Raw genomic sequence first — 23,796 nt, forward strand, 5'->3', positions numbered from 1 at the left:
TTCCTGGTTTCTGTGAAGGTTCCAGACTAAAGGGCCGGTCAGGGATGTTGAGGAGCTATGCTTTGTTCAACTAGTAAGTATGTTGCAGGAGTAAATGTACACAACACATAGATATGTGTATGTAGAGTGTGTTGTTTCTTTCACTTTACTTTTTCCTCTCATTATTAACGGTACAATAAAAGTGTATGTAATACCAAAGCGGGACAAATCTATTTAACTTCTACTTTTGATTAACAGTGAAAAGAGCTACCTTCTGGATTCAGAAAGTTTGACTAGTTCCTTCTATGAGAATAACTTTTGTTAGCCAATTATTAATACATATTAGTTTTACCATGACCAGAATAAACTAAAGTGCATTTTGTTTATCACTATCAATGTTAAACATAAATTTTTCCAATTCCATATCTATTTATGGAAGGATATAGTTGTATCACATACATAATTTATTGAAAAGTAACACATCCAAAATACTTGAAATGGAAAATCTTCAAAGAATTCCTGACTATTTAATGCATCTTTAAAAATTAAACTAATTTGGTAATTTGTAGCACAATTTTCCTGTATTTCAAAACATAGTGTTTTTATAAGCATATAAGCTTATTACTAACACTATGGACTAGAATAATTTTGTGATTTCAATGCTCACCAAATTATTTTTAAAATACAATATTCTATAGAACTCACCTTTTGCCCATTCATCCCTGGAATTCCAGGTGCTCCAATAGAACCCTAAAGAGACACATGATTAAATTCAGTTGATATCATACACAAAATATTTCAATTCTAAATTTATGTTGTATTAGTTATGTAAGCCTTGCTAAAACATTTCTAGGAAGTTTTATTTTTCAGACCTTATCCACTGTGTTCAGATATATCATGTAAGCAGATTCCTCAAGCTTCCCCAGAAACTACAGAGTTAAAATTAAACCTTGCTTCTAAGTATCCACTTAACTTTAATATGTTTTAAAGAAATTTACATGATACATTGGTCATACCTATCAGAGGGCCACATGGCTCTAAATTTTCATGTTTTTAAGAATAAATAGGCTTAGTTCCATCTGGAAAAAGCCTACCAGTAGCAGTAACACTTGCATTTCATGAGTTAAAATACAATGAAACAAAAGGTAATTAAATTAACAACCATTTGTTCCGCAGTTAAATAAGGGGCCCATGTCGTAAACTCAAATTTGTTTTATTTTAAGCATTTTTCTCCAAGACTTTCAAGGAGTAAGTTTAAGCCACATGAATGTGAATATGTCTTCCAGAGTGACTCAAAAAGATGCAAAAAAATGTTATACACTGACCAGGAACAACACAACTTCTGTGCAAAAAAAGTTAAGGTGTGTGTGTAAGCACGTGTGGGTGTGTGTGTGCACATGCAAAGGGGCATGAGTATGAATGATTGGACATAGATGGGTGAGCTGGAGAATAAGAAAGCTAATTATTACCTGAGAAAATCTATGACATTTAACTGGATATAGAAACATTAGCAAATATTTTCAAACAGTGATGTCATTTCCCTCCATTACACCTTCCATTTAGGCTCTGGAGAAACCATTTTAAATACAATGTGCTTATTCTTTGTCTAAAACTAGAAAACAGATTTTTCTGATATTACATTTCTTTAATAATAATGGGGAAAAGATTTTTAAAAATCTGTAATTATAGACCAAAACTCCCCTAAAAAAATGGTCTGTAATTATAGACCAAAAACTCCCCTAAAAAATAGTCTACTAAAAAAACAGTAATTATAATCAAAACAAATTGAGATGGCAAGTTCCTTAGTGCATTCAGTGATTATATTGAATGGGTCATTAAAGGACTTCCCGAAGCCTGAAGCAGTAATTTTATCCTGGTCGTATGTGGATTAGAGTAGCTTTACAATTTCACACCATGCTTAATAGAGACATTATTGCGAAGGACAAAGTGTTCCTATGCACAAGTTGTCTTGCAACCCATGGGCTTTTACTTGGTTTGTAGGATTATGTTTCAACAGATGCCACATGCCCAGTGCTTGGGGGATAAAAAGTCTCTATCTTTGATGGATTCCAAAGATAAAGAATAATCACTTTTCCACCTGTTATAATACAATTGTTTTCTTTAGTTTTCCCTGGGTTAAATATCCCCCTCCCGGCTTGAGGGGTGTAAGGATGGGGGAATGAGGACTTAGTGATATTTTGTTGGCAAAATGCCATCTATTTGCTATTAATATATTTACTGCTATGGGATAGGTGTAATTTTGGAAACCCTAGATCTTCTCCATCAGAATTTGAAAAAAAACAATTTTTTTTTTGAGACCAAGTTTTGCTCTGTCTCACCCAGGCTGGAGTGCACTGGCACAATCTTGGCTCACTGCAGCCTCTGCCTCCCAGGTTCAAGCGATTCTCCTGTCTCAGCCTCTTGAGTAGCTGGGACTACAGGCGTGTGCCACCACACCCAGCTATTTTTGTATTTTTAGTAGAGATGAGGTTTCACCATGTTGGTCAGGCTGGTCTCTAACTCTTGACCTCAGGTGATCCAACCGCCTCAGCCTCTCAAAGTGCTGGGATTACAGGCATGAGCCACTGTGCCTGGCCTCTCCAGCAGAATTTAATTGTCAATTCTGATGATTGTGGATAACAATGAAATGACAATCAGGAAGTCACTTTTCAGGTTACCTCAGCAAAGAAGGACACCGGTAGGCTACTTGAATATAGTGAACCCAGCAATATCCTTTTTTTGGGCTCAGTTCTCTGGCCGTTTGGCAATCATATAATTGAGGAAGGCCATGCATTCATTTTGCAATATCAAATTATCTTTCACATTTTAAATTTTGTCATGTTTTACCAGTATTTGAATTAAAATTCAATAACGTACAAGTTCAGCAGACAACTTAAAAAGAGTCTGCTCTTGGATTTACTGAATTTTTTATAATGGAGTCAATTAGAAATCTAATGCTCACATTATGTGACTATATTTTTAGAAAGCAGAATACACAAACCAGACTAACTGCTTCAGCATGGCTTACAGTAGCTAATTTCATTCACCTCTCCTGCTTGCCATTAGGTCATGAGAGCATAATTACTTTCACAGTATTGTTGTTTATACTCTACCTTTTGTCCCGGAGGCCCTAGAGGACCCTAAAAAAGAAAAACAATTCAATTAACATAATATTGTAGCCATTTAAGCTTAGATGACCAATTTAAACTGTCCTATTCTCTAAGATTCTCTTTGCTATACTGAAATATGTTGACATTTCATATATCAGGGAAAAAAAAGAAAAGAAAAATTTCAGTTTGAAGTTCCAAATGGATCTTTTCTTCTAATTTTCTTTTGAAAAACATTAAGCATATGCAGCAGGATTCTGATTTCTCCTCTCTATTAAAAAATAATCTTTGCTGTTCCAGCACATATTGTTTTTTAAAAAAAATACCTATAAATGTGTCACATCAATCTCATTTAGAAGGCTGAAGATATAGTCCCTAGAAGCAGTTAAAATGCAATGTTGTTTCTCAGCAAATGGACACATTAGATGACTTCTGCACCTGCAAATCTTCAGTAAGCAGATTTGCAAAGGAAATAATTGAATAGCATTACAAAGAAACATGACTTTTTTTTTTCTGTTCTTCCTCTTAGGAAATATGGTCAACTAACCTGCACAAAAACTTGTTTACAAACTAGGGGAGGCCAGTGTCAACTGTAATACCGAGTATATACTAGAAAAGGGAACTAAAGATGCTGTCAATTGTTTCTTAGACTAAGATACTGGGTGGAGGAGATTTAGTGAGATGAATGAGAATATTTATACAGCATGGAAATGCAGGAGTTTTGAGATTTAGCAGTTTTTCAACCACAAAGTCAGTGTTGGGATTCTCTTGGCTTTATTTAGAGCAAGGCATGGCTTTGAGACAGTGGAAAATAACTCAAAGAGATATAGCTATATTTCTATCTATTTTTAAATATAACTATTAAGCATTTTCTTCCAGTTCTTTCAAAAATATTTTTTAGTATGTTTTAGCAAAGCTATAGACACTCATCATTTCATGTTAAAAGTTCTTTATTCCATGACATTTAACTAATGACCAGCTTATTTTCAGTGTGTGACATTTCAGTTAATCAGCATGTTGCATTCTCACTCTGTAACACTAAATAAAACACTAGGGTGGTTGTCAGAAGAAGACCTGCTCATGCATCCTTTTTATTAAAAATATATAATGTTTAGGAACATTCAGAGAATCTGTTCCCCATGTTATTTTGCAATCCTCACAGGAAGACTAACAGTTTCCTCATATAATCAGCTTTAGGTTATTGAAAGTACACTGTGCAATACTGCCTTTATATATTTCTATTTAATTTACTCAACCAACTGTTTAATGAGCTTGTTATTTGGTTTATCTGTGTGGTCAGACATTCTCCCTACTTATCTCACTCCCTTTATTTAAAATTCTCCCTGTTTTTGATTTTGCAGAGAAAACAGAGACTATCAGGTGTAAATTCCCTCAACATCTTGTCTCTCATCATACCAAATGTATGTGTACCTCTTTCCTGTATCAGAGGAAGAAGAGCCCCTCCTCCTATACAAGGCAAATTCTTCTGGTATACTCTGGAATCCATCCTTGTCTCTGTCCTCAGGGATCTTTTGCAATCAGTTACCCCTACATCTGTATCAGAGGCTCCACTTCTTCACTAGTTCTTCCCCTTAGCATATAAACATATTTAATCATTTCCTCACTTGGGTAAATTGTTTGGAAAGTAAATGTTCATGCTAAGTAAGGGCAGAATTTGGAGGCTGTGGTGATAGGAGATCTGAGAATGAAGAAAGGACTTGGGTTTTATCATTGTCTATGATTCCATTTTCTCCAGTGTCTCTAGAGTACTTTAGTTCTTAAAATGTTGATGTTAGAAAGGAAATCATAGAACAAGGGGTACATTAATTCAGTATTTAGACTGAGAATGTGTATGTTCAATTCACAAAGGCTTGTTTCCCACTGTAAACCTAACTGCCACTTGAAAAAAATGTTGTTCACTAAAATTGTCTATTTCATCACATGGATATATAACCCTGGAAGGGAATATTTCAAACAAAAATAAGAGTGAATTCTACATCAAATATTTTAATTAGCGAATAACATATCTGATATTTTCTAATTTGTTCTGTTGCGTAATCACATAAAATCAGAGATTTAGAATGACTAATCACAACTCTGAAATTCATAAAATTAAATAAGTTGTATGTTTTAACACAATATTTAATGAAAATCTAAGGATGGCTACAAAGACAATATTTTCCTTTACTGTTAGGAAACTACTGCTACTTCTGGTAACCTCTAAAAATAAAAGCAGTTTTTAAGATTTAACATTAATTTTGAATTGGGAATACATGTCTTATAGAATTTTCATAACTATGCTGCCAAGAATATATTCAGTTACCAGAAATGTGCATCTACTTCTTTGATCTCTCTGGCAGGAAAAATGGTAGGGATCTAACAAGAGTATCATCCATTACTCGGGGAGGGATACCTGGGATTAAGGCAGAATAAAATATAGGACACTTAAGTACAGGCAGACAGACACACACACACACGTGTGCGCATGCATGCACACATCCAGAAATACCAGTTATTTTTACTGAGCAAGATTTTACTTATATGCATTTGTTTTGAGTATCCTTAGATTAATAATACCACTATGTATCTATAACACTGTGGTAATTAAAGTTAAGCTTACAAATCAAAGTTTCCCTACTCAAAAATTGATTTTAAAATTAGGGTATGTTGCTACCAGTTGGTTAAGATGATTACATTTGATTAGTCTTGCGGTTTCTGGTACAAATGTAAGTTTATAAAGTAATGGGTAAATACCATAGAAACATTCATTAATTTATCAAATCTTTATTTTTGTTTTCTCTTTTGAGACAGAGTCTCACTCTGTTGCCCAGGCTGGAGTGCAGTGGCGTGATCATAGCTCACTGCAGCCTCAAACTCCTGGGCTCAAGCAATCCTCCTGCCTCAGCCTCCCAAGTAGCTGGGACTACAAGCACATGTCACCATGCCTGGCTAAGTTTTTAATGTTTTGTAGAGACAAGGTTTTGCTATATTGCCCAGGCTGGTCTCAAACTCCTGGCCTCAAACGATCCTCTCACCTTGGCATCCCAAAGTGCTGGGATTACAAGTGTTAGTTACTACTCCTAGCCTATCTAATCTTCCTTACACTTGTTTATATTTTCATCCTGCACAACAACTTGGATGAATAATGCCATAAATTCATTATTCACTAGTTAAACGAATGCTGATTATTCCCAAAATTAAAGTCAATTGTTCTAGTGATTCAAGATTTCTAAAACAATTCCATTATTGTTATCCTCATAATTTAGTAAGTTTGTATCAAGTAGATTTCCAACCTAGAGTCATAATCTTTTCGGTTCATCTCTGTTAATCAATGAAGTGGTCCTTCCTTATTTATATTTGCATATACTTTGTATATAACCAGTTAAGATGAAAATAATCTAGTTTTATTTTTTCAACATAATTTCTTTGCATATATCTCAAGATTAAAAACTGTAACATACAGAATCTCAACATATTGAGCTGTATTTCTTTAAACTCCAGAAACATCAACTATAATTAGAACCTTAAAATACACTAATTTAAATACAGGTTCTGGGTGATATAAATTGTAAAAACTTTTAATTGAAGAATTCTGCATCATGAATATAACTTTATCAAAAAGATAAAAACTCAAAGAGTCACTGAAAAATTCTAAGCCTGGAGTAACATCACTAATCTGCATATAAACCTTTATACCAGTTTTAATACTCTTTCAGAAAACATCATGGAAAGTTATGCAAAATAAAGTTCAGATAAAAACTTGTGAACACAGTAAGAAATTATATAGTATACTTGATATTCTTTCCAATTTTTCCTCTCCTCGCTAGATTCCATATGTAAAGATTTATGTACAATATTCAGCATATGGTGAGAAAGTAAGTTAAAGAAACATGATAGACCCCATGTTGGTGACTGTCTTTACCAAAAGCATGTTACTCGGGCCTCAGAGTAAAGTTTACCTCCTCCTACTTCAGTCCATCAGATACTTAAGAATATCTCTATGGTCCAGCCTTCTTCTCCAGTCACATTGCTACATTCCTGTTAAACCCATTTCTTGCTCCCTTAGCTAACGTAACGTTCACCTAATGACGACCCTACTTTTGGTCTCCTCCAGTCCTTTCTGCACACTGCTGCCTGCGTGAGCTTTCCCTAATGGGTTCATACCTTTCCCACACTTAAATATCTTTCAATGGCTTTTCGTAGCCTTTTAGAAGAGTCTGAGCTTTGACAGTAGTTGCAGTTTTCTGCATAAGCCAGGCTTCCACATTTCTACACCTCTGTCTGTTCCTATAAGGGGCTTTCTTCTCCCCGGTCCTCTCCTGCATCCATTCCAAATATCAGAGCTCAGTACCCTCACCTTTGGGGTTAGGTGCCCTTCTTTTGTTCTCCAAAGCACCCCTATGATGTTTTCATAGAATTTTCCAACAATAATCATAATTGTCTGGTTACTTCTTTATTCACTCTAAATTACCTTTATCATGCACAGTAGCTGGCACATAGTGATTGCTCAGTGAATCGTTTTGAGGTTAATTCATTTATTCACTCACATAATAGTTTTTAAGAGCCCACTGAATTCTCTTTTGTCTACAAAATAAGACAAAACAAAATGACCACTCAGTGAGCACTCAAAACAAAATAAGATAAAAATGCATACCCCTGGACTTCATATACTAGTGAATGTAGTAAGACAGTAAACAAATAAAATATAAAATTGTGTCAGGTGGTAACTGCTAAAGCAAAGAGGGGGATATGGATTGTGAGAAGTAGATGGAATAGTTTAAATTGTGTGTGTGGTGGGGGCGGGGCGGTCATTTAGTGAAACTCTCAGTGATAAAGAGGTCAGGAAAAGAGCCATGCATATAGAAGGGGGAAGAATGTTCCAGGCAAGGGAAAAGCAAATGCAAAGACCAAGAGTTGGGCACATGCTAAGTGTGTTCAAAGAACACCAAGGAGGCTATCAGTAAGTAGGAGATGGGGATACAAACAGGGAAGAACAATTGTATGTGTATGGCCTTGTAGGTGCTTGTAAGCACAATGATGTTTACTTTGAGTAGGATAAAATTTACAGAAATGAATAAACGGATACTTAAAGCAAATCAGGTTTTTTCTTTTCTTAAACTTTAGACAATAGTGTCTCAAGACAGAAATGGCAGGATTTTTCACCCTTTTGTTCACCTGACTCATTCTAACATTGCTGGCCTATTCCAATAGCCTCCAGATTAGCTCTAATTGCAAGCGTGAGTGGAGGAATTCAGGTCATGACTTCCATATGAATACAGCAAAGCCAAAATCATCCAAATTACATGGTATCATTAACAATGAGAGTGTTGTGTATGTGTATGTAGGCCTAAGGTCTCTAATGCACTTCAGAAAACAATTATGCAAACAGTAGATAGAATTATCAACCCAAGTAAATCTTCAAAGTAGGCTGTTAAGAAAAGAATGACTCTGTGACCATTATGTGTTGGCTGTACTTTCCAGTTTGTGAACAAAAAAATAACACAGAAAGATACATCATGAGATGGAAAAAAATTAATGAATTTTTCTGACACTACTGATGTTAGCACAAATTTGATTGAGGTATTAATTACTTAAACAGGATGCTGAGTTCCTAAATGATGTGCTTTAGGATGCCTCTTGGGACATGTTTTAAGGCAAGTTCTGGTTGCCTGCTATTAGGAAATGATGTAGGGGGCGGACACAGTTCCTGTTCTGTCCCTGATGACTAACAGTAAAATTTGAAGCTCTGAGAGCTGCTGGTCATTTCTGGACACAAGAATATACAACTAGCTTCTGTAATAAAAAACACAGGGAACAAAAAAGAGGTGGTCCATCTGTGAAGGGGAGGATAAAAGCCCAAAACTATTAAGCCATTTAAAATTATTTCCTTTTTAAGAATTTTTCCACGATTTAATAAAAGTTAGACAAAATGAAGAAAATACTTTTAAAAGTCTAGTTCCAAAGGGAAGAATGATAACACGTATAATCTAACTGATGGAGTCATAAAACATTAGTACCAGACTTTCTCAAGGGTTTGGTACAACAGACTTTAATTACAATTTTTTGAAAGATATTAACCTGGTGAAATGCGTCACAAGATCACAAAATACATAAACTTGGTTTATAAAGAGTAAGAGGAAATTTATCTTACTTAAGAAGGAATCATTTAAGATGCATGTATATAAAATGCCATGTTCTGCTTGGATGTTTGATGTGGGAAGGTTAAGAAACATAAACTCTAGCCACTATTATATGTATGTCTGGAGTGTAATTCAATTGATGTTTTACAAGATTTGGATTTCATAGCTTAAGTGTGTGGAAATGCCAACTAGAAACTATTGGGAAATGTTTAGAATATAAGAGAGTGCACTGCAATGTTTTCAATGTAAAAGCCGGTGATTTAGTTGAAGTGGGTATGAAGGAACACAGTATAAACAAGAGCAGAGCAAGACAGTGCTGAGAAGGGAGAGCCTCATCTCTTGTTTCAAGTCTTTCATGGATCCTGTCTTCAGTCACACTTCATCATTTATATTTTCCCAAGAAGTCCATATCCTTCTCCGATCAGTCTTCATGTGAAGTTCTTAATCATTCTTCAAGGCCCAGTGGTCATAACTCACTTCCTTTGTGAGCCTTCTCCAGCATACCCAGACAAAGCTTGTTTTTTTCCTTTGTGTTTCTTTAGCACATTTCAACTGCCTATATTTTAACATATTTACCTATTTTAAAAATCCACTTGACTAAAAATCCACTTCCTCAGGCCATATATTTCACATCGTCAGCACCTAGATTAGTGCCTAACACATAAATAATTATTGACTAAATGGAAAAAATGAATGAATGAATTTAAAAATTATTAAATTCTGTTAAGTGGCTTTCCACCATTATTTCAACACTCATATTACCATACCTCTATCACTGGAAAGAGTTCCCAGTTTTGAGGCAGTTGTTCTGTTTAAGTATCTGAGATTTTTGTTTCAGTAATATCACCCCATAATTTCTATTATTTGAAAAAGTTCCTCTACAACCCAGAGCCTATTAGGAAGATGGCATGTCATTATATTTATTCATGAGCATTTGATGAAAAAAAGTTCTACATGCAGTAATTATTTTTTAAAAGAGTAAATTCTTTTTGACTTCTCTATCTCATGTGCTGAATTTTTGAGGAAAATATTAAACCAGGATGATTCATTTATTGGTGTTTCTCAAAATCATGAGGCTATGACCTCTTTAAGGGAGGTCTCTTAAAGCTCAGGAAATTAAAGAAGTAATACATTTTTCTCACCACTTGACAAAACCAGAACCCAAGACTAAATATTGAGCATTATATACCATAGATTAAAGATAAATCTAGGTATATAAAAATTTATTTTTGATCAGATTCCAAAACAGAGACTCTATATTACCTCTCACCAGATATCCACACTAAAATTAGCTCACTCCATCCCTTCTAAATATTTAATAAATTGCTTCTTATTGCTAAACCCAAAATGGAAATGATCCGAAAAGAAAGAAAAATTAACAGGCTTCTTTGCCCTCCGTGATTAAACATACTTCCCTCGAGTACTATAAAGGAAACAAATTTATGGTTCACAAAGGCCTATCACCCTACACTACACTCAGTAAAAAATATTTCCATTGGGCAGTGTAAGTGCTTTTCCTATTTTAAATCAACAGTGCTGAGAAACACTGGCTGCTAGAATTTAAATAACTCATGATTCACAGAAAAAGTTCTTAAATTTAAGATTATAATATATAGTCATATCCTATTCAGATCTGTTTTCTACCTAGATGGATCTGCACTGTCTATTAATAACAGAACTTTCTTTAATGACAGAAACATTCTATATTGGTCAATCCAGTAGGATAGCCACCAATCACATATGGCTACTGAGCACCTGAAATGTGGCCAGTACAATATTTAGACACTGAATTTTTAATTTTATTTATTTATTTATTTATTTATTTATTTCTACGGGGACTCACTTTATCACCCAGGCTGGAGTGCAGTGGCATGATCTCGACTTGCTACAACCTCTGCCTCCACCTTCCAGCCTCAAGCGATCCTCCTGTCTCAGCCCCATAAGTAGCTGGGACTACACACATGAGCCACCCAGACTAATTTTTGTTTTTGTTTGTTTGTTTTGTAGAAATGGGTTTTCACCATGTTGCCCAGGCTGGTCTCAAACTCCTGAGCTCAAGTGATCCACCCACTTGGGCCTCCCAAAGTGCTAGAATTATAGGCATGAGCCACAGAGCCTGGCCAACCTTAAATTTAAAGAGCCATATGTAGCTAATGGTGACTGCATTGAACAGTGCAGATCTAGACAATAGAACACCCAAGACTGAAATCAGGTGAACTGGATTCTAGCCTGGTTCTGCCGTTAACTATTTTGTAACCTTGGCTGTTTCCTTTTCACTCTGATGCTGTTCTGTGAAATGCTAAGCTAAATGATTTCTAAGATTTCTTCTAAACCTTTTATATCCTACTTAATAAACAGCCATATGGTGTGACTAGAAATTGGTTGTTTCTTTTTTGTTTTGTTTTGTTTTGTTTTGCTTTGTTTTGAGACCAAGTCTCGCTCTGTCACCCAGGCTGGAGTGCAATGGTGTGACTTTGGCTCACTGCAACCTCTGCCTCCCAGGTTCAAGTGATTCTCCTGCCTCAGCCTCCAGAGTAGCTGGGATTACAGGCACCTCCCACCATGCCTGCTAATTTTTTCTATTTTTAGTAGAGACAGGGTTTCACCACGTTGGCCAGGCTGGTCTCAAACTCCTGACCTCAGGTAATTCACCCACCTCGGTCTCCCAAAGTGCTGGGATTGCAGGCATGAGCCACCGCGCCCGGCTGGTGTGACTAGAAATTGATGCAATTACTTTTCCATTGTCCTCATGAAAATCATCCTTTTAGTTATAACGTGCATATTTATAAGCACACATATACTCCAAATAATCTATAAGACATATATAAATATAAAAAGATGCAGGCTGGGCGTGGTGGCTCACACCTGTAATCCCAGCACTTTGGGAGGCCCATGCAAGAGGATTGCTTGAAGCCTGGGCAATACAGCAAGCCTCCATCTCCATAAAACATAAAAATTAAAACATCTGGGTATGGTGGTGCATGCCTTAGTCCTAGCAACTTGGGAGGCTGAGGCAGGAGGATTCCTTGAACCCAGGAGTTTGAGGCTGAGGTGAGCTGTGATCATGCCACTGCACTGCAGGCCAGGTGACAGAGCAAGACCCTGTCTCTAAAACAACAAAACAAAACAAAAGAAGAAAAATAAGAGCAATTTTGTGTAATTCTGTTGAATTTATCCTACCCAATCCTACCCTTGGGGCATAATGACATGACATCAATTGGGAGAAAAACATAAAGCTAATTTCTTTGTATTAGAGCCTGATTTATTAATTGATTAACTCATATCACTCAGTCACTCTTATTATTAAACACACTAAGTACCAATAACTATTATATGATGTGACAAATGCTGTGGAGAAGGGGAGAAGACAGCTTCTAACTTAGCTTGGGGGAGTGTGAAAGTGTATGCATGTGTGAGGTTTCCTCAAAGGAGGTGACCAAGCAGAAGTCTATATCTTTTTTAAGGTTCCACTCAGACACATGGATCCTGAACTTCCCTTAGATCTGGCAAGGAGGCTTTTGTCTTGTGCCCATGCTTTGAAAGGCTTTTTTCTGGTTGTGCTTCCCAGGGGGTTAGGAATCTGTGGGTCTAAGAGAACATGCTCACCTCTATACACACCCTCCACCCTCAGCCCTACCACCCCACCCAGCCACCTGACCTTCAGGTACTAAGGACTCCAGACTTCTCTGCCCCAATGACTTGAGCTCACTACAAAGACTATGTGTTGCCTCTTCCCAGGCCTGTTCTTCTGAAGGTAAACCATACCACTGGTGTGCACCACAACAAATTGGAAGAGAAGGCAAAGAGGTGGGTATTTTGAGGGGGACAGATGAAATTTGGTCCTGTGAGCATTCAAGAACCTTTATAAAGTTAGAGGCTGAGTCTTATAAAGTTGAAGAATGGAGGAAGGTGTGGGAGAGAAGGGAAGCAGGCCAAGGACAGGGCTAGGGCTAGTTACAGCTCTCCTCGTGCCACCACACTGTGGCTTTGAACTCCAAGGAGTGCAAGAATTCTGGATTTGAACTTTCCAAGTCATCATGAGAATATATCTGTAAAGGTTGGGGGATAGAACATATTTTACTGGACAGTTTTATTAGGTTGGTTTATAACTTAAATATTTAGACACTTTGTATAAGGACTCCCATTTTTCCTCTTGCCCTAAAACTTGTACATTTGCCCTAAGTCTGCAAATGTAAAGCACAAACAGATTTAACTCTGTTTTTAAAAATTTCTTCTTTATCTAATGATGAAATATGAGAATTTGATAAGACAGATCAATTATAACTTGGTTAATATTCTCATACAAGAGTCACTTATTTTGCTTCAGTAGAGCTAGAATAAGCTGGATTCTACAGTTACAAGAAGTGACAACTAGATAAGTTGATTATGGTTTTGGAGAAGGAGACAATTTTTAAGACTTTCTTCTATTAAAAACTTAGCATATGACTGTTCATTGCTTTTAATTATTTACAGAACATATATAACAGATACATATAATATGCATCTGTGCATTCATAATAGAAACAGAGTAGGATGACGGGACTTTAGAGTTGGAAGGGAAATCATGCCGTTTAGTTTCACCATTCTTTACAGATGAGGAATCTAAGGCCTAGATACCTTAATTTGTCCAAATGATAGAGCTTATTAGACCTTGAGCTGGAGCCACTGTAAAAATAGTTAATAATAGGGCTGATTCACAGCCTAGAGGTCAATAAGGAAAACAAAATTAAGTAATGAGAGAGGAATACAGACAGAGTCATCTACTCAGCTGTTGAGACTGTCTTTCTGCTACATAATCATGCTTCTAAATCATTGTTGAAAATGCTCCCCAAGATGACATTTTTTTTCTAGGAGACAAAACCAGCTTCAAAGGAAAGTCAAATGTTCCTTCCTATCACCTCACTAGGTGACCTTTAGACACCTCTGGAGAAGTCTGTGCACGTAGGAATCAACACAGAGCAGGTCCCCCCAGCCTGGGGAGACACAGCTCCACTGTGTTGATTCTATGGCAGGACTCCCTGGAAGGGGTGGTGGGGCAGCACCAGAAATAGAAGGCATCACTTGTCTACTTTTTCTGGTCCCTTTGAAAAACAGCACTACAGGCTCTGGGCAAAAGTACCAAGGAGGTGGGAAGAGCCCTGCAGGTGTGCCATTTATATGTACTTCATGGACAATCAGATTAAGGGAGGCTGATAAAGCATTAGAATGGTTGCTAAGGCATCTCAGCAGGCAGTGTGCACAACTGAAGGACATGCAGTTTTACCAAACAAGATTTTGCTGCAAAATCTAGTCTAATAACTAACTACAATAAGATGATTTCAGTCATTTTTGTTATTTGTGATTTGAAGGTTTGGGGGTCTTGCTTCCTCTGCCAGATCCAAATCAGGAAGTCTGCTGTTGTCTTCAGTGTCTGCCATCTGCTGATCAAGATAGCAGGCAGATCAAAGCACAGTGAAGGAAAGCCATGAGTTTTATGAAATCCATGGGATAGCAATGCATTATAAATTGAACATATTTAAAGTAAACCTTCACATACTGGGTACTTCAATTTTATTTTAAATGCAACAGAAACATTTTCATGCTTATGTTATTAACTAATATTTTTAAAACATTATATTCACTTCACCCAAATGTATTAAATGTGTTTGCAGGTAAAATTAAAATAAACTAAAAGTATCTGTAAACTGTTTGGACAAAAGTCCAAATTTCACTTTAAGGCACCACAACAGCAAATATTTCTGAGTTTTGAACTCTCAGATACCACAACGGCCCAATGAGGAACACTTTAAGTATTCTTATAATTCAGTAGAAGATAAATGAATACGTTATGGAGTTTATATATATTTAGGGGAGGAGAAGAAAGGAATAAAGAGTTTCAGAACAGGAAAGTGATTTGGTTTTTGAAACCTTGGATATAGACAATTTGGAACAAAAAATAATATACATGAAACTGGAGCAATTTGGTGTATTTTTTTCAATACCGTCTATCTTTCATGCTTTGAAAATTTCTGCATCTGTCAAAGAAAGAAACAGGAAGAACATCGAAAGGAAAGATACCTTTTAAAATACTGTTTTAACAACGATTTGAATCTCTGAAGAACTGAAAGATAAAGATAATTTGTGCTAGGATTCAGAACTTGATCACTTCCAATTATGGTCATTCCTTTGTTTCATTCTTGGGTCTAGTTTTATAAGATACAGCAGCTCTCTCCTTATTTAGATGGAGTCAAATTTATTTAAGTGCAAAATCTGGGTTTTAAAAGCTCATCCTGAACTTCTTGGAAACCCAAAGGTCATGTTTACAGAATAGATGCATGGCAGGATTAAATCAATGTGGAACTGCGTGAGCTGCAGGTTTTCTTTTTTATTCTATCACAGATGCTGTTAATCGTCAGATGATTACTTCTGCAATATAAACTATATATCTTAGATTATGAAAACTAATTCCCTACCTGAGACACTCATGCAGTTTTGCAAGAGCTAATTTTAGATTGTTTCTAGCTTCTTCATTTCATCATCAGAGACATTTTAAATTTATAACAACTCTCTAGTGCCTCTTAAGGCCCTTATGTAAGCAAGCACTCCTCCATGACACAAACCAACAAATGTAGTGGGGTTTACATAATGTGAAAAAGATGAGAACAGTGGTATTTATTATCTTTTGTTTGTCTTAATAAGTGGGTGAGAAGGAGAATGTTATGAAAAATTAATAATGTAAGATGATACGATATTTAGGAGAAGAAAGCTAAAACAACAACAACTACAAATAGGACAAAAGCAATAAATTACACTCTTAATTGCACTATTTGACATGTTGTAATTTAATTGGTAGCTATTATTCAACTATTCTTAGCCCTTACATTTCTTAGAGCAGCCTTTCTGTATGCCAAGTTATATCACTAGACATTTGTTTTAATAGTAATACTTCTCACTTATGGAACTCTTTGTGGTTCATAAAACATTTCATATTATCATTTCACTTGCTTCTCACCATAACCCAGTGAGACAGGTAGAACAGGAATTATTACCTACATTTTATAGATCAGTAAAAAGGATCACAGACTATAGTCATACACCACTAAGTAGTTCTAAAACCGGAACTACTTTTCTCCCTACCAGATTTCAAGTTCACAGACACACACACACACACACAATGTGTGAAAGAAAATTTCTAAGTTTCTAAGAAAAATTTCCTCCTCACGATTCCTCAAGGATCTAGAACTAGAATTACCATTTGACCCAGTAATCCCATTACTGGGTATATACCCAAAGGATTATAAATCATGCTACTATAAAGACACACACACACGTATATTTATTGCGGTACTATTCACAATAGCAAAGACTTGGAGCCAACCCAAATATCCATCAATGATAGACTGGATTAAGAAAATGTGGCACATATACACCATGGAATACTATGCAGCCATAAAAAAGGATGAGTTCATGTCCTTTGCAGGGACATGGATGAAGCTGGAAACCATCATTCTCAGCAAACTATCACAAGGACAGAAAACCAGACACTGCATGTTCTCACTCATAGGTGGGAATTGAACAATGAGATCACTTGGACACAGGGCGGGGAACATCATACACCGGGGCCTGTCGGGGGGATGGGGGGCTGGGGGAGGGATAGCATTAGGAAAAATACCTAATGTAAATGATGAGTTGATGGGTGCAGCAAAACAACATGGCACATGTATACCTATGTATCAAATCTGCACGTTGTGCACATGTACCCTAGAATTTAAAGTATAGTAAAAATAATAATAAAAGAGAAAAAAAGAAAAATTTCCTCCTCATGAAAATTGCAGTTATATTTCTAGTATCCTCTTCTCTCTTTGATATGAGTTAAAATATACAGGTGCTATTCAAGTTAACAAATCATGATTTCTTTTTAAAAAGATAGATTTTTAGATTGGAGAAATACTTCATGTTAAACAAACATAAAATATGGAAATTCAGTTTGCTGAGGAGAAGAATTAGGGGATTACACTGATTTACAGAAAGATTCTGAATAGGATTTCTTTAAACAGCAAAATTCCCTGGCACATTCAAAATACGTTGATTTAAGAAAATCTGATTTATACAAAACTTTACAGGAATACATCTGTTATATAAATCTACACTCACCTGTAATTTACTCTAGAGAGAACAATTGAGTGATAATAATAATAACATACTCATATAGTTCTTCATTATATGTTTTAAAGTGCTTTCCCCTAATTTATTGCATTGTCTTTGGCAACCTTTTAAGGCAGTCAGAGAGGGTATTATTATCCCTCCTTCACAGATGAGAAATTGAGAGGTTAAGTGACTTGCCCAAGGTCAGACGGACATTCATTCATTTACTGCTATCAGAATGATGTAGTTTTAACGGGGTAGTCAAGGAAATATGGTTCTTCCTCCTATTTTTTTAAACAAGCTGTGAAAGCCATTAAAAGAGGTAGATGATCTCACAAATATAATGTTGAATGAAAGAAGCCAGACACAAAAGTGTACATACTGTAGGATTCGATTACTATAAAATTCAAATGTAGGCAAAACTAAAGTATAGTGACAGAAGTCAGGGTGGAGGCTACCTCTGGGATGGCAACGGGGGGTAAAGAAGGGTTTAAGATAATGTCCTTGTTCTTGATCTGGTTTGTACATAGTTTTGTTCACTTGGTGAAAATTCACTGGGTTATGCACTATAATTTGTCACTTTTCTTTATATACATTAAAGAGGTTTTCTCTTTGAAAAGAATCTTACATCTTTAAAAACAGTAATTTTTAAATGCCATTTAGATCACTTAATATATATATCCTTGAAACATTTGTCATTTTCATTGTTTCTTAAATGCATTTAAAAAATAACATGAACTAAATCGTAAGAGTTTAAAGAGTCAAGAAAAGTTTGTAGAAAAAAAAAAACCAGTATTGTTTCACCTGAGAAAGTTTTGATATGAAATGAGAATTGGAGCACACTAAGATAATAATGCAAGTGATTTAGGATCAGGTCAAACATTTGTATTTAACTATGTCAAACTGGGAATGGTAAGCAAATGAGATTATATTGTTATTCACATAGTATATCCTAGAGAGCATATGTAATATGTAAGAGAGAATTCCTTGAGTAGAAGATAAGAATTTTTAAAAAATATATCCATTTTATTTTAGAACATTGTATATTAGGATGCTGTGTTGGGTATCAGGGAAAAAAGCCAATGCCAGTGATAAAAATCTGAGTAGTCTGTGCACACCTGGGGACAAACAAAGGCTCCTGAGAAGCCCACATAGCTTTCGATATAAGAATATACGGGGAAGAATGTGTTTTCACCATTTTCCAAGACAAAAATTACATGTACCTTCAATTGCTTAATTTTAAAATTTTATTGTAGTTCTCCCAGAATTCTTCATACTCTATAACTCCATACCACTGAGAGCTAATGCTGCACTTGTATGCATTTACCACTGATGACAAAGGTTTTGTTTAAGTTTTACATATGGACTTTTTTCCGTTCCTTCCACTTTTTTCTTTTTTAAACAAAAACCATTATAGCACCAAAAATTATCTGTATTGGGCACGGTGGCTCACGCCTGTAATCCCAGCACTTTGGGAGGCCGAGGCAGGTGGATCACAAGGTCAGGAGATCAAGACCATCCTGGCCAACATGGTGAAACCCCGTCTCTACTAAAAATACAAAAATTAGCTGGGCCTGGTGGCACACACCTGTAGTGCCAGCTGCTCAGGAAACTGAGGCAGGAGAATCGCTTGAACCCAGGAGGTGGTGGTTGCAGTGAGCCGAGATCGCGCCACTGCACTCCAGCCTGGGTGACAGAGCAAGACTCTGTCTCAAACAAACAAACAAAAAAATTGTATCTTGATATTACAGGTCAGGAACAGACAATTTCCAGGCAGTGAGTGAGATCTGGACCCAGAATGCTTTCATTTCACCAGGGATCCTGCAAAGGCAGCTGTACCTACAGCTGACTCCCCAGGAGAGCTGCTGAATACAATCCAAGCCCAAAGAAGCCTTGTTGATTCCTGACTCTATGCATTAGTTTCACTAGGACCTACCTGTTTCTTAAATATATATATATATATATTTAGAGACAGGGTCTCACCGTGTTACCCAGGCTGGTCTCAAACTCCTGGGCTCAAGTGATCCTCCCCTTGCTGGCTTCCCAAAGTGCTAAGATTACAGGTATGAACCCCCGTGCACAGCCTACCTTTTATACCTTGAACATCTGCATGCTGCATGCCAAACATTATGCAGGATGGAAAGTGTCAAGCTGATTGTGGTCACCTGTCAGCTCCCTGGCAATCTCTGGGCCCATTCCTTCCGTATCCAGGATGAGTGTGAGCCGTCCTCTGGCATTTGGGTTATTAGAGAATTACCCCCTGGTTCCCAATAGTGTTCACATCATAACATAGATTAGAAAGGCAGCTCAGGAGACAGACAGGAGGGGACAGGAAGAGGTAGGTTGAAGGAATTCTACTCTTCCCGAGCCACCAACCTAACCATTTTTTCTACCAGCAAAAGATAAACAATTCATGGGGAACTGGGACCTGTGTGTCTATGAGTAAGTCCATGTGGAATCATTTCAGGACCATTTTTTTTTTTTTTAAATGACAGAGAACCAAAAGGCACAACGATTTTTCTCCGGGTAGAGATATTCAACAGTAGAAAAATTCTGAATCACTGTGCAAAGTTTGCTGTGCTAATTCATTTAGTCAGACCTGATCCCTTTGAAAATGGGATTTCTATTTCTATTTAAGCTAATAGGCATGCCCCTAAATTTAATCTCTCTTACAGCAGAGTCACTTAATTAATTCTCTCCTTTAACCTGCAGCATCTCTGTCGCTCCCCACACCTGGAATCTCTTTCTTTTTCTCCTGCAACAGCAATGTAGATATGTAGTCTTATGACCATTAGCATGTAGTAGGCCATATTACTTTTAACTTCTACTAATTTTCACTTTTTTATTATAGTCTGTCATATGACAGATACATTTATCACACATAATCTTGACCATAGTTGTAAACAACCTGGCTTAGTATAGAAAAAGATAAACTGAGATACTTGCCATCAAGCCTTCTTCTCCTGGTTTTCCTGGTTCACCCTTAAAAAAGAATAGTGATAATTTTAGTAATGCTGTAAGTATTTAAAAAAAAAACCTTCAATCATTTTTTCTTCTTTGACTGGGGCATGTAAATGTCAAACATATTTCTTCAGGTTAAATAGAGGAATGTAGCACATTAAAAGAGAGCTAATTTCCCTTCTACAAATAAACTTTACAAATTTAGGGTTTAATAAAATTAGTCTAGATTATCATGTCTTCTTTAGGATGACATAAAGATAATGACATGGTGTCTTTATGAGAACTCAGAACTTTCATACATAGGACAGAGAGACAATTGCTCTTAGTGCAGGTGTTTAATAAAATGAGCAGAGACTGATGTTAAATTTTGGTCTTCCTGGATTAATGATGGCTGAAGTAACATGTTTCATTAAATTTGATAGAGAAAATTACACTATATCATGACATTATCATTTTCTTATATTCTGATTGATATAGAATTATATTTTATTGTCATTATAATGACAGTCATTGGCTAAAAATATTTTTGTCTTAAATTGCCAATAAATATAGATATTGCTGGTCTTTCAAAATAAGTATTTCACAGTTTATTTTTATAGTCTTCTTCTAGCAAGGTATGATGACACATGCCTGTAATCTCAGCTATTTGGGAGGCTGAGGCAGGAGGACTGTGTGAGCCCAGGTCTTTAAGGCTATAACGTGCTATGACGGCGTCTGTGAATAGCCACTGCACTACAGCTTGGGCAACACAGCAAAGACCTCATTGCACACAAAAAAATCTTTTTCCACTTTGGGAGGCCGAGGTGGGCGGATCACGAGGTCAGGAGATCGAGACCATCTTGGCTAACATGGTGAAACTCTGTCTCTACTAAAAATACAAAAAAATTAGCCAGGCATGGTGGTGGGCACCTGTAGTCCCAGCTACTCAGGAGGCTGAGACAGGAGAATGGTGTGAACCCGGGAGGCAGAGGTTGCAGTGAGCGGAGATCACACCACTGCTCTCCAGCCTGGGTGACAGAGCGAGACTCCGTCTCAAAAAAAAAAATCTTTTTCTAGCAGTCATCATAGTATATATAAATAAACTCTGAGACCATATACAGTTCAAGTTATATTTCTGAAAATTTTAAAACAAGTTAATTTGTCCTATGTGTAGAAAGCTCCATTTCTTACTTACATAAATAAACTATATTCATTTAAAGAATGATATAATTTTGGATTGTGTGGTTTGTCATACTTTACCTTTAATTTTGTTTTTAAGAAGTAATTTCTATCTTGAATTTCAGTATAGTATAGTATATAATGCTCAATGATCTGACTAATGTACCATCAAAATGGTTTTAACTACTTTTTGAAGAGACACTCACTGTATTTCTGTTGGCAACCAGCAATCAATGGGAGAGCTTTAAATATCCTTAAAGCTGTGGATCTCTCTACCTTTTGGAATATCATCATGAGAAAAAGCAAGGCATTAGAAGACAGTTACAGAATTCAACCACTGTCTTTGAAGGTTGAGTGAAAGCAGTCCTAACAACTAGCAAATCATATGTTGAAAGACAATTCCTCATTTTATATCAGCAAATTCACAGCAGCTTTCAGAAGGGGATATGGGCTTATGAGGCTGTCTCAGAAGTTTTAAAGTACGGTATATTCTCATAAAGAGTCATTCTTTTAAAAATGCATAAATATATGCATATAAAAATGAAAGAAAATATACCAAAACATTAATGAGTATTGTAAATATTATAAACATTAATGAGTATGGTAAAAGAAAAAAATATTTTTTTCTTTTTGGTTTTATTTTCAAAAGTTTCTGCTTCGTGGATAAATATTTTCATTATTATTATGTACTACAAAAATACTATGAAAATAATTTGTTAAATAAATACATTGAATAAATAATTTAATCCAGTAATAAACCTTAATTTCTAGTCCTAAAGTCATAAAATAAATCTAAAATTTTTGACCTTTTCCATATATTTCTTTTAATTGCTGGGTTGCCTCTATGAAATCAAACCATTTATCTTCTGCCTTTTACTACTATATCATTGACACTTGACCAATCTTAGTAGCCAAGTATTGAGATTACTTTTAAATTATTTCTATGAATAAGGCTTACATACAAAAGACAAATGATATTTAAACCATACCCACTGATGTTTTAGCCATTCATTTTACGTTTATTAGCAATTTTGGGGGTTCACGTTATTTATAAGGGATTAAATATTAGAACATTTTACTTCCTCTACTTTCCATAAATAGTATAGGACTTTATTGGTCTGCTATTGAAACTTTGGAAAATGTTATTAGACTCCTACTTAGTTTTTCAGACTAATCTCCCATTTAAACCAAAGACCCCGGTGCACACTACGGCAGTGAGGATACACCTGGGAATGGGCAACTCCAGTCAAAGACTTCTTGAGGCTTACCTCAAAAACAGTTTAGTGGCTGCCTCCATGTGTCTCTTGTGGTTTGCTTGGATCCCCAGTGTATTCAGTGGTAAAGAGGAATGCAGCTGGGAGTGCCCTGTGCTGCTTGGGGACTTTCCCATCATCTCACTTCCCTCAACCTACTCCACTCATCATCCCACTTCCCTCAACCCACTCCACTCACTTGACCCCCTGACCTGATGCCCCTCACCACCCTACTCCACCCTAGTTCTCAGCCCTTAACATGAAGCAAAACGTGTGAGAATAAGTGATCCAAAAAGCGACTCACGGGTACTCCTGGCATTCCACGGGGGCCATCTTTCCCTGTGTCCCCAGGTGGCCCTCTTGGGCCTGGAGGGCCAGGGGGTCCTGGAGGCCCTGCCTGTCCTTGGTCACCCTGTGATGGAGAAGGGAACAGACCAGCAATAATCATGAAAGATAAAGACCCAGGTCTTCTTTTCAGCACCTTAAATTTGTATTATCTAATTCACATTTACACTATGAAAAGAACCAGAACAACCACAAATATAAAGCCTGTTGGCAATTTGCTTCCCAGCAGGGAGCAAATAAATATTCATGCTGGGTGACTGAGTAGATGCTATTAAAATCAAAGCAGTTCAGGAACCAGCACTTCCAGTTCTTGGAAATAGTGTGTATGTTACCACTATAGTCAGAGCTGGTATAAAACGTGTGCATTACTTTATCCATAACAACACTGCATCAGTTACATTCACCTCATTTAATAAAATGGCTGCATTTATAGTTAGACAAATGTGTTTACTTTAAATTAAGCATATGAGGCTCCCATCATATTGCCTAATAATTTATAAATTACCAAATCTAGAGAGCTTAGAAACTGGATCTGTTAGTAGTTACAATTTACAATTTTTTAATTAAGAAAAAATTAGATAGGCTTTTAATATCTTTTTTGGTAACTTTATCTAACATTTCAAACAAATGCAGCTCACTAAACATAATTTTGTTTGAGGATATTTCCAAATAAATGCCCACCTACCACCCACACCCCACCCATAAGAGATAAATCGTAAAGCAATAGGT

General features: G+C 36.3%; 1 protein-coding gene across 6 annotated transcripts in view; it reads right to left on the minus strand.

The window, feature by feature from the left end:
- Positions 1-23,796, minus strand: part of COL25A1 (collagen type XXV alpha 1 chain) — a 496,864-nt gene that overhangs the window by 106,162 nt on the left and 366,906 nt on the right. For all 6 annotated transcript variants that reach the window (XM_063809725.1, XM_054683262.2, XM_054683264.2 and 3 more), the window contains exons 7-10: positions 23,027-23,134; positions 20,297-20,332; positions 3,093-3,119; positions 685-729 (exon numbers count right to left, since the gene is read on the minus strand). In XM_063809725.1, the coding sequence (XP_063665795.1) occupies positions 685-729; positions 3,093-3,119; positions 20,297-20,332; positions 23,027-23,134 (216 nt within the window). The remainder of the gene's footprint in view (positions 1-684; positions 730-3,092; positions 3,120-20,296; positions 20,333-23,026; positions 23,135-23,796) is intronic.

This window comes from Pan troglodytes, chromosome 3 (assembly GCF_028858775.2).
Source record: "Pan troglodytes isolate AG18354 chromosome 3, NHGRI_mPanTro3-v2.0_pri, whole genome shotgun sequence".
NCBI classification, from domain to species: Eukaryota; Metazoa; Chordata; class Mammalia; order Primates; family Hominidae; genus Pan; species Pan troglodytes.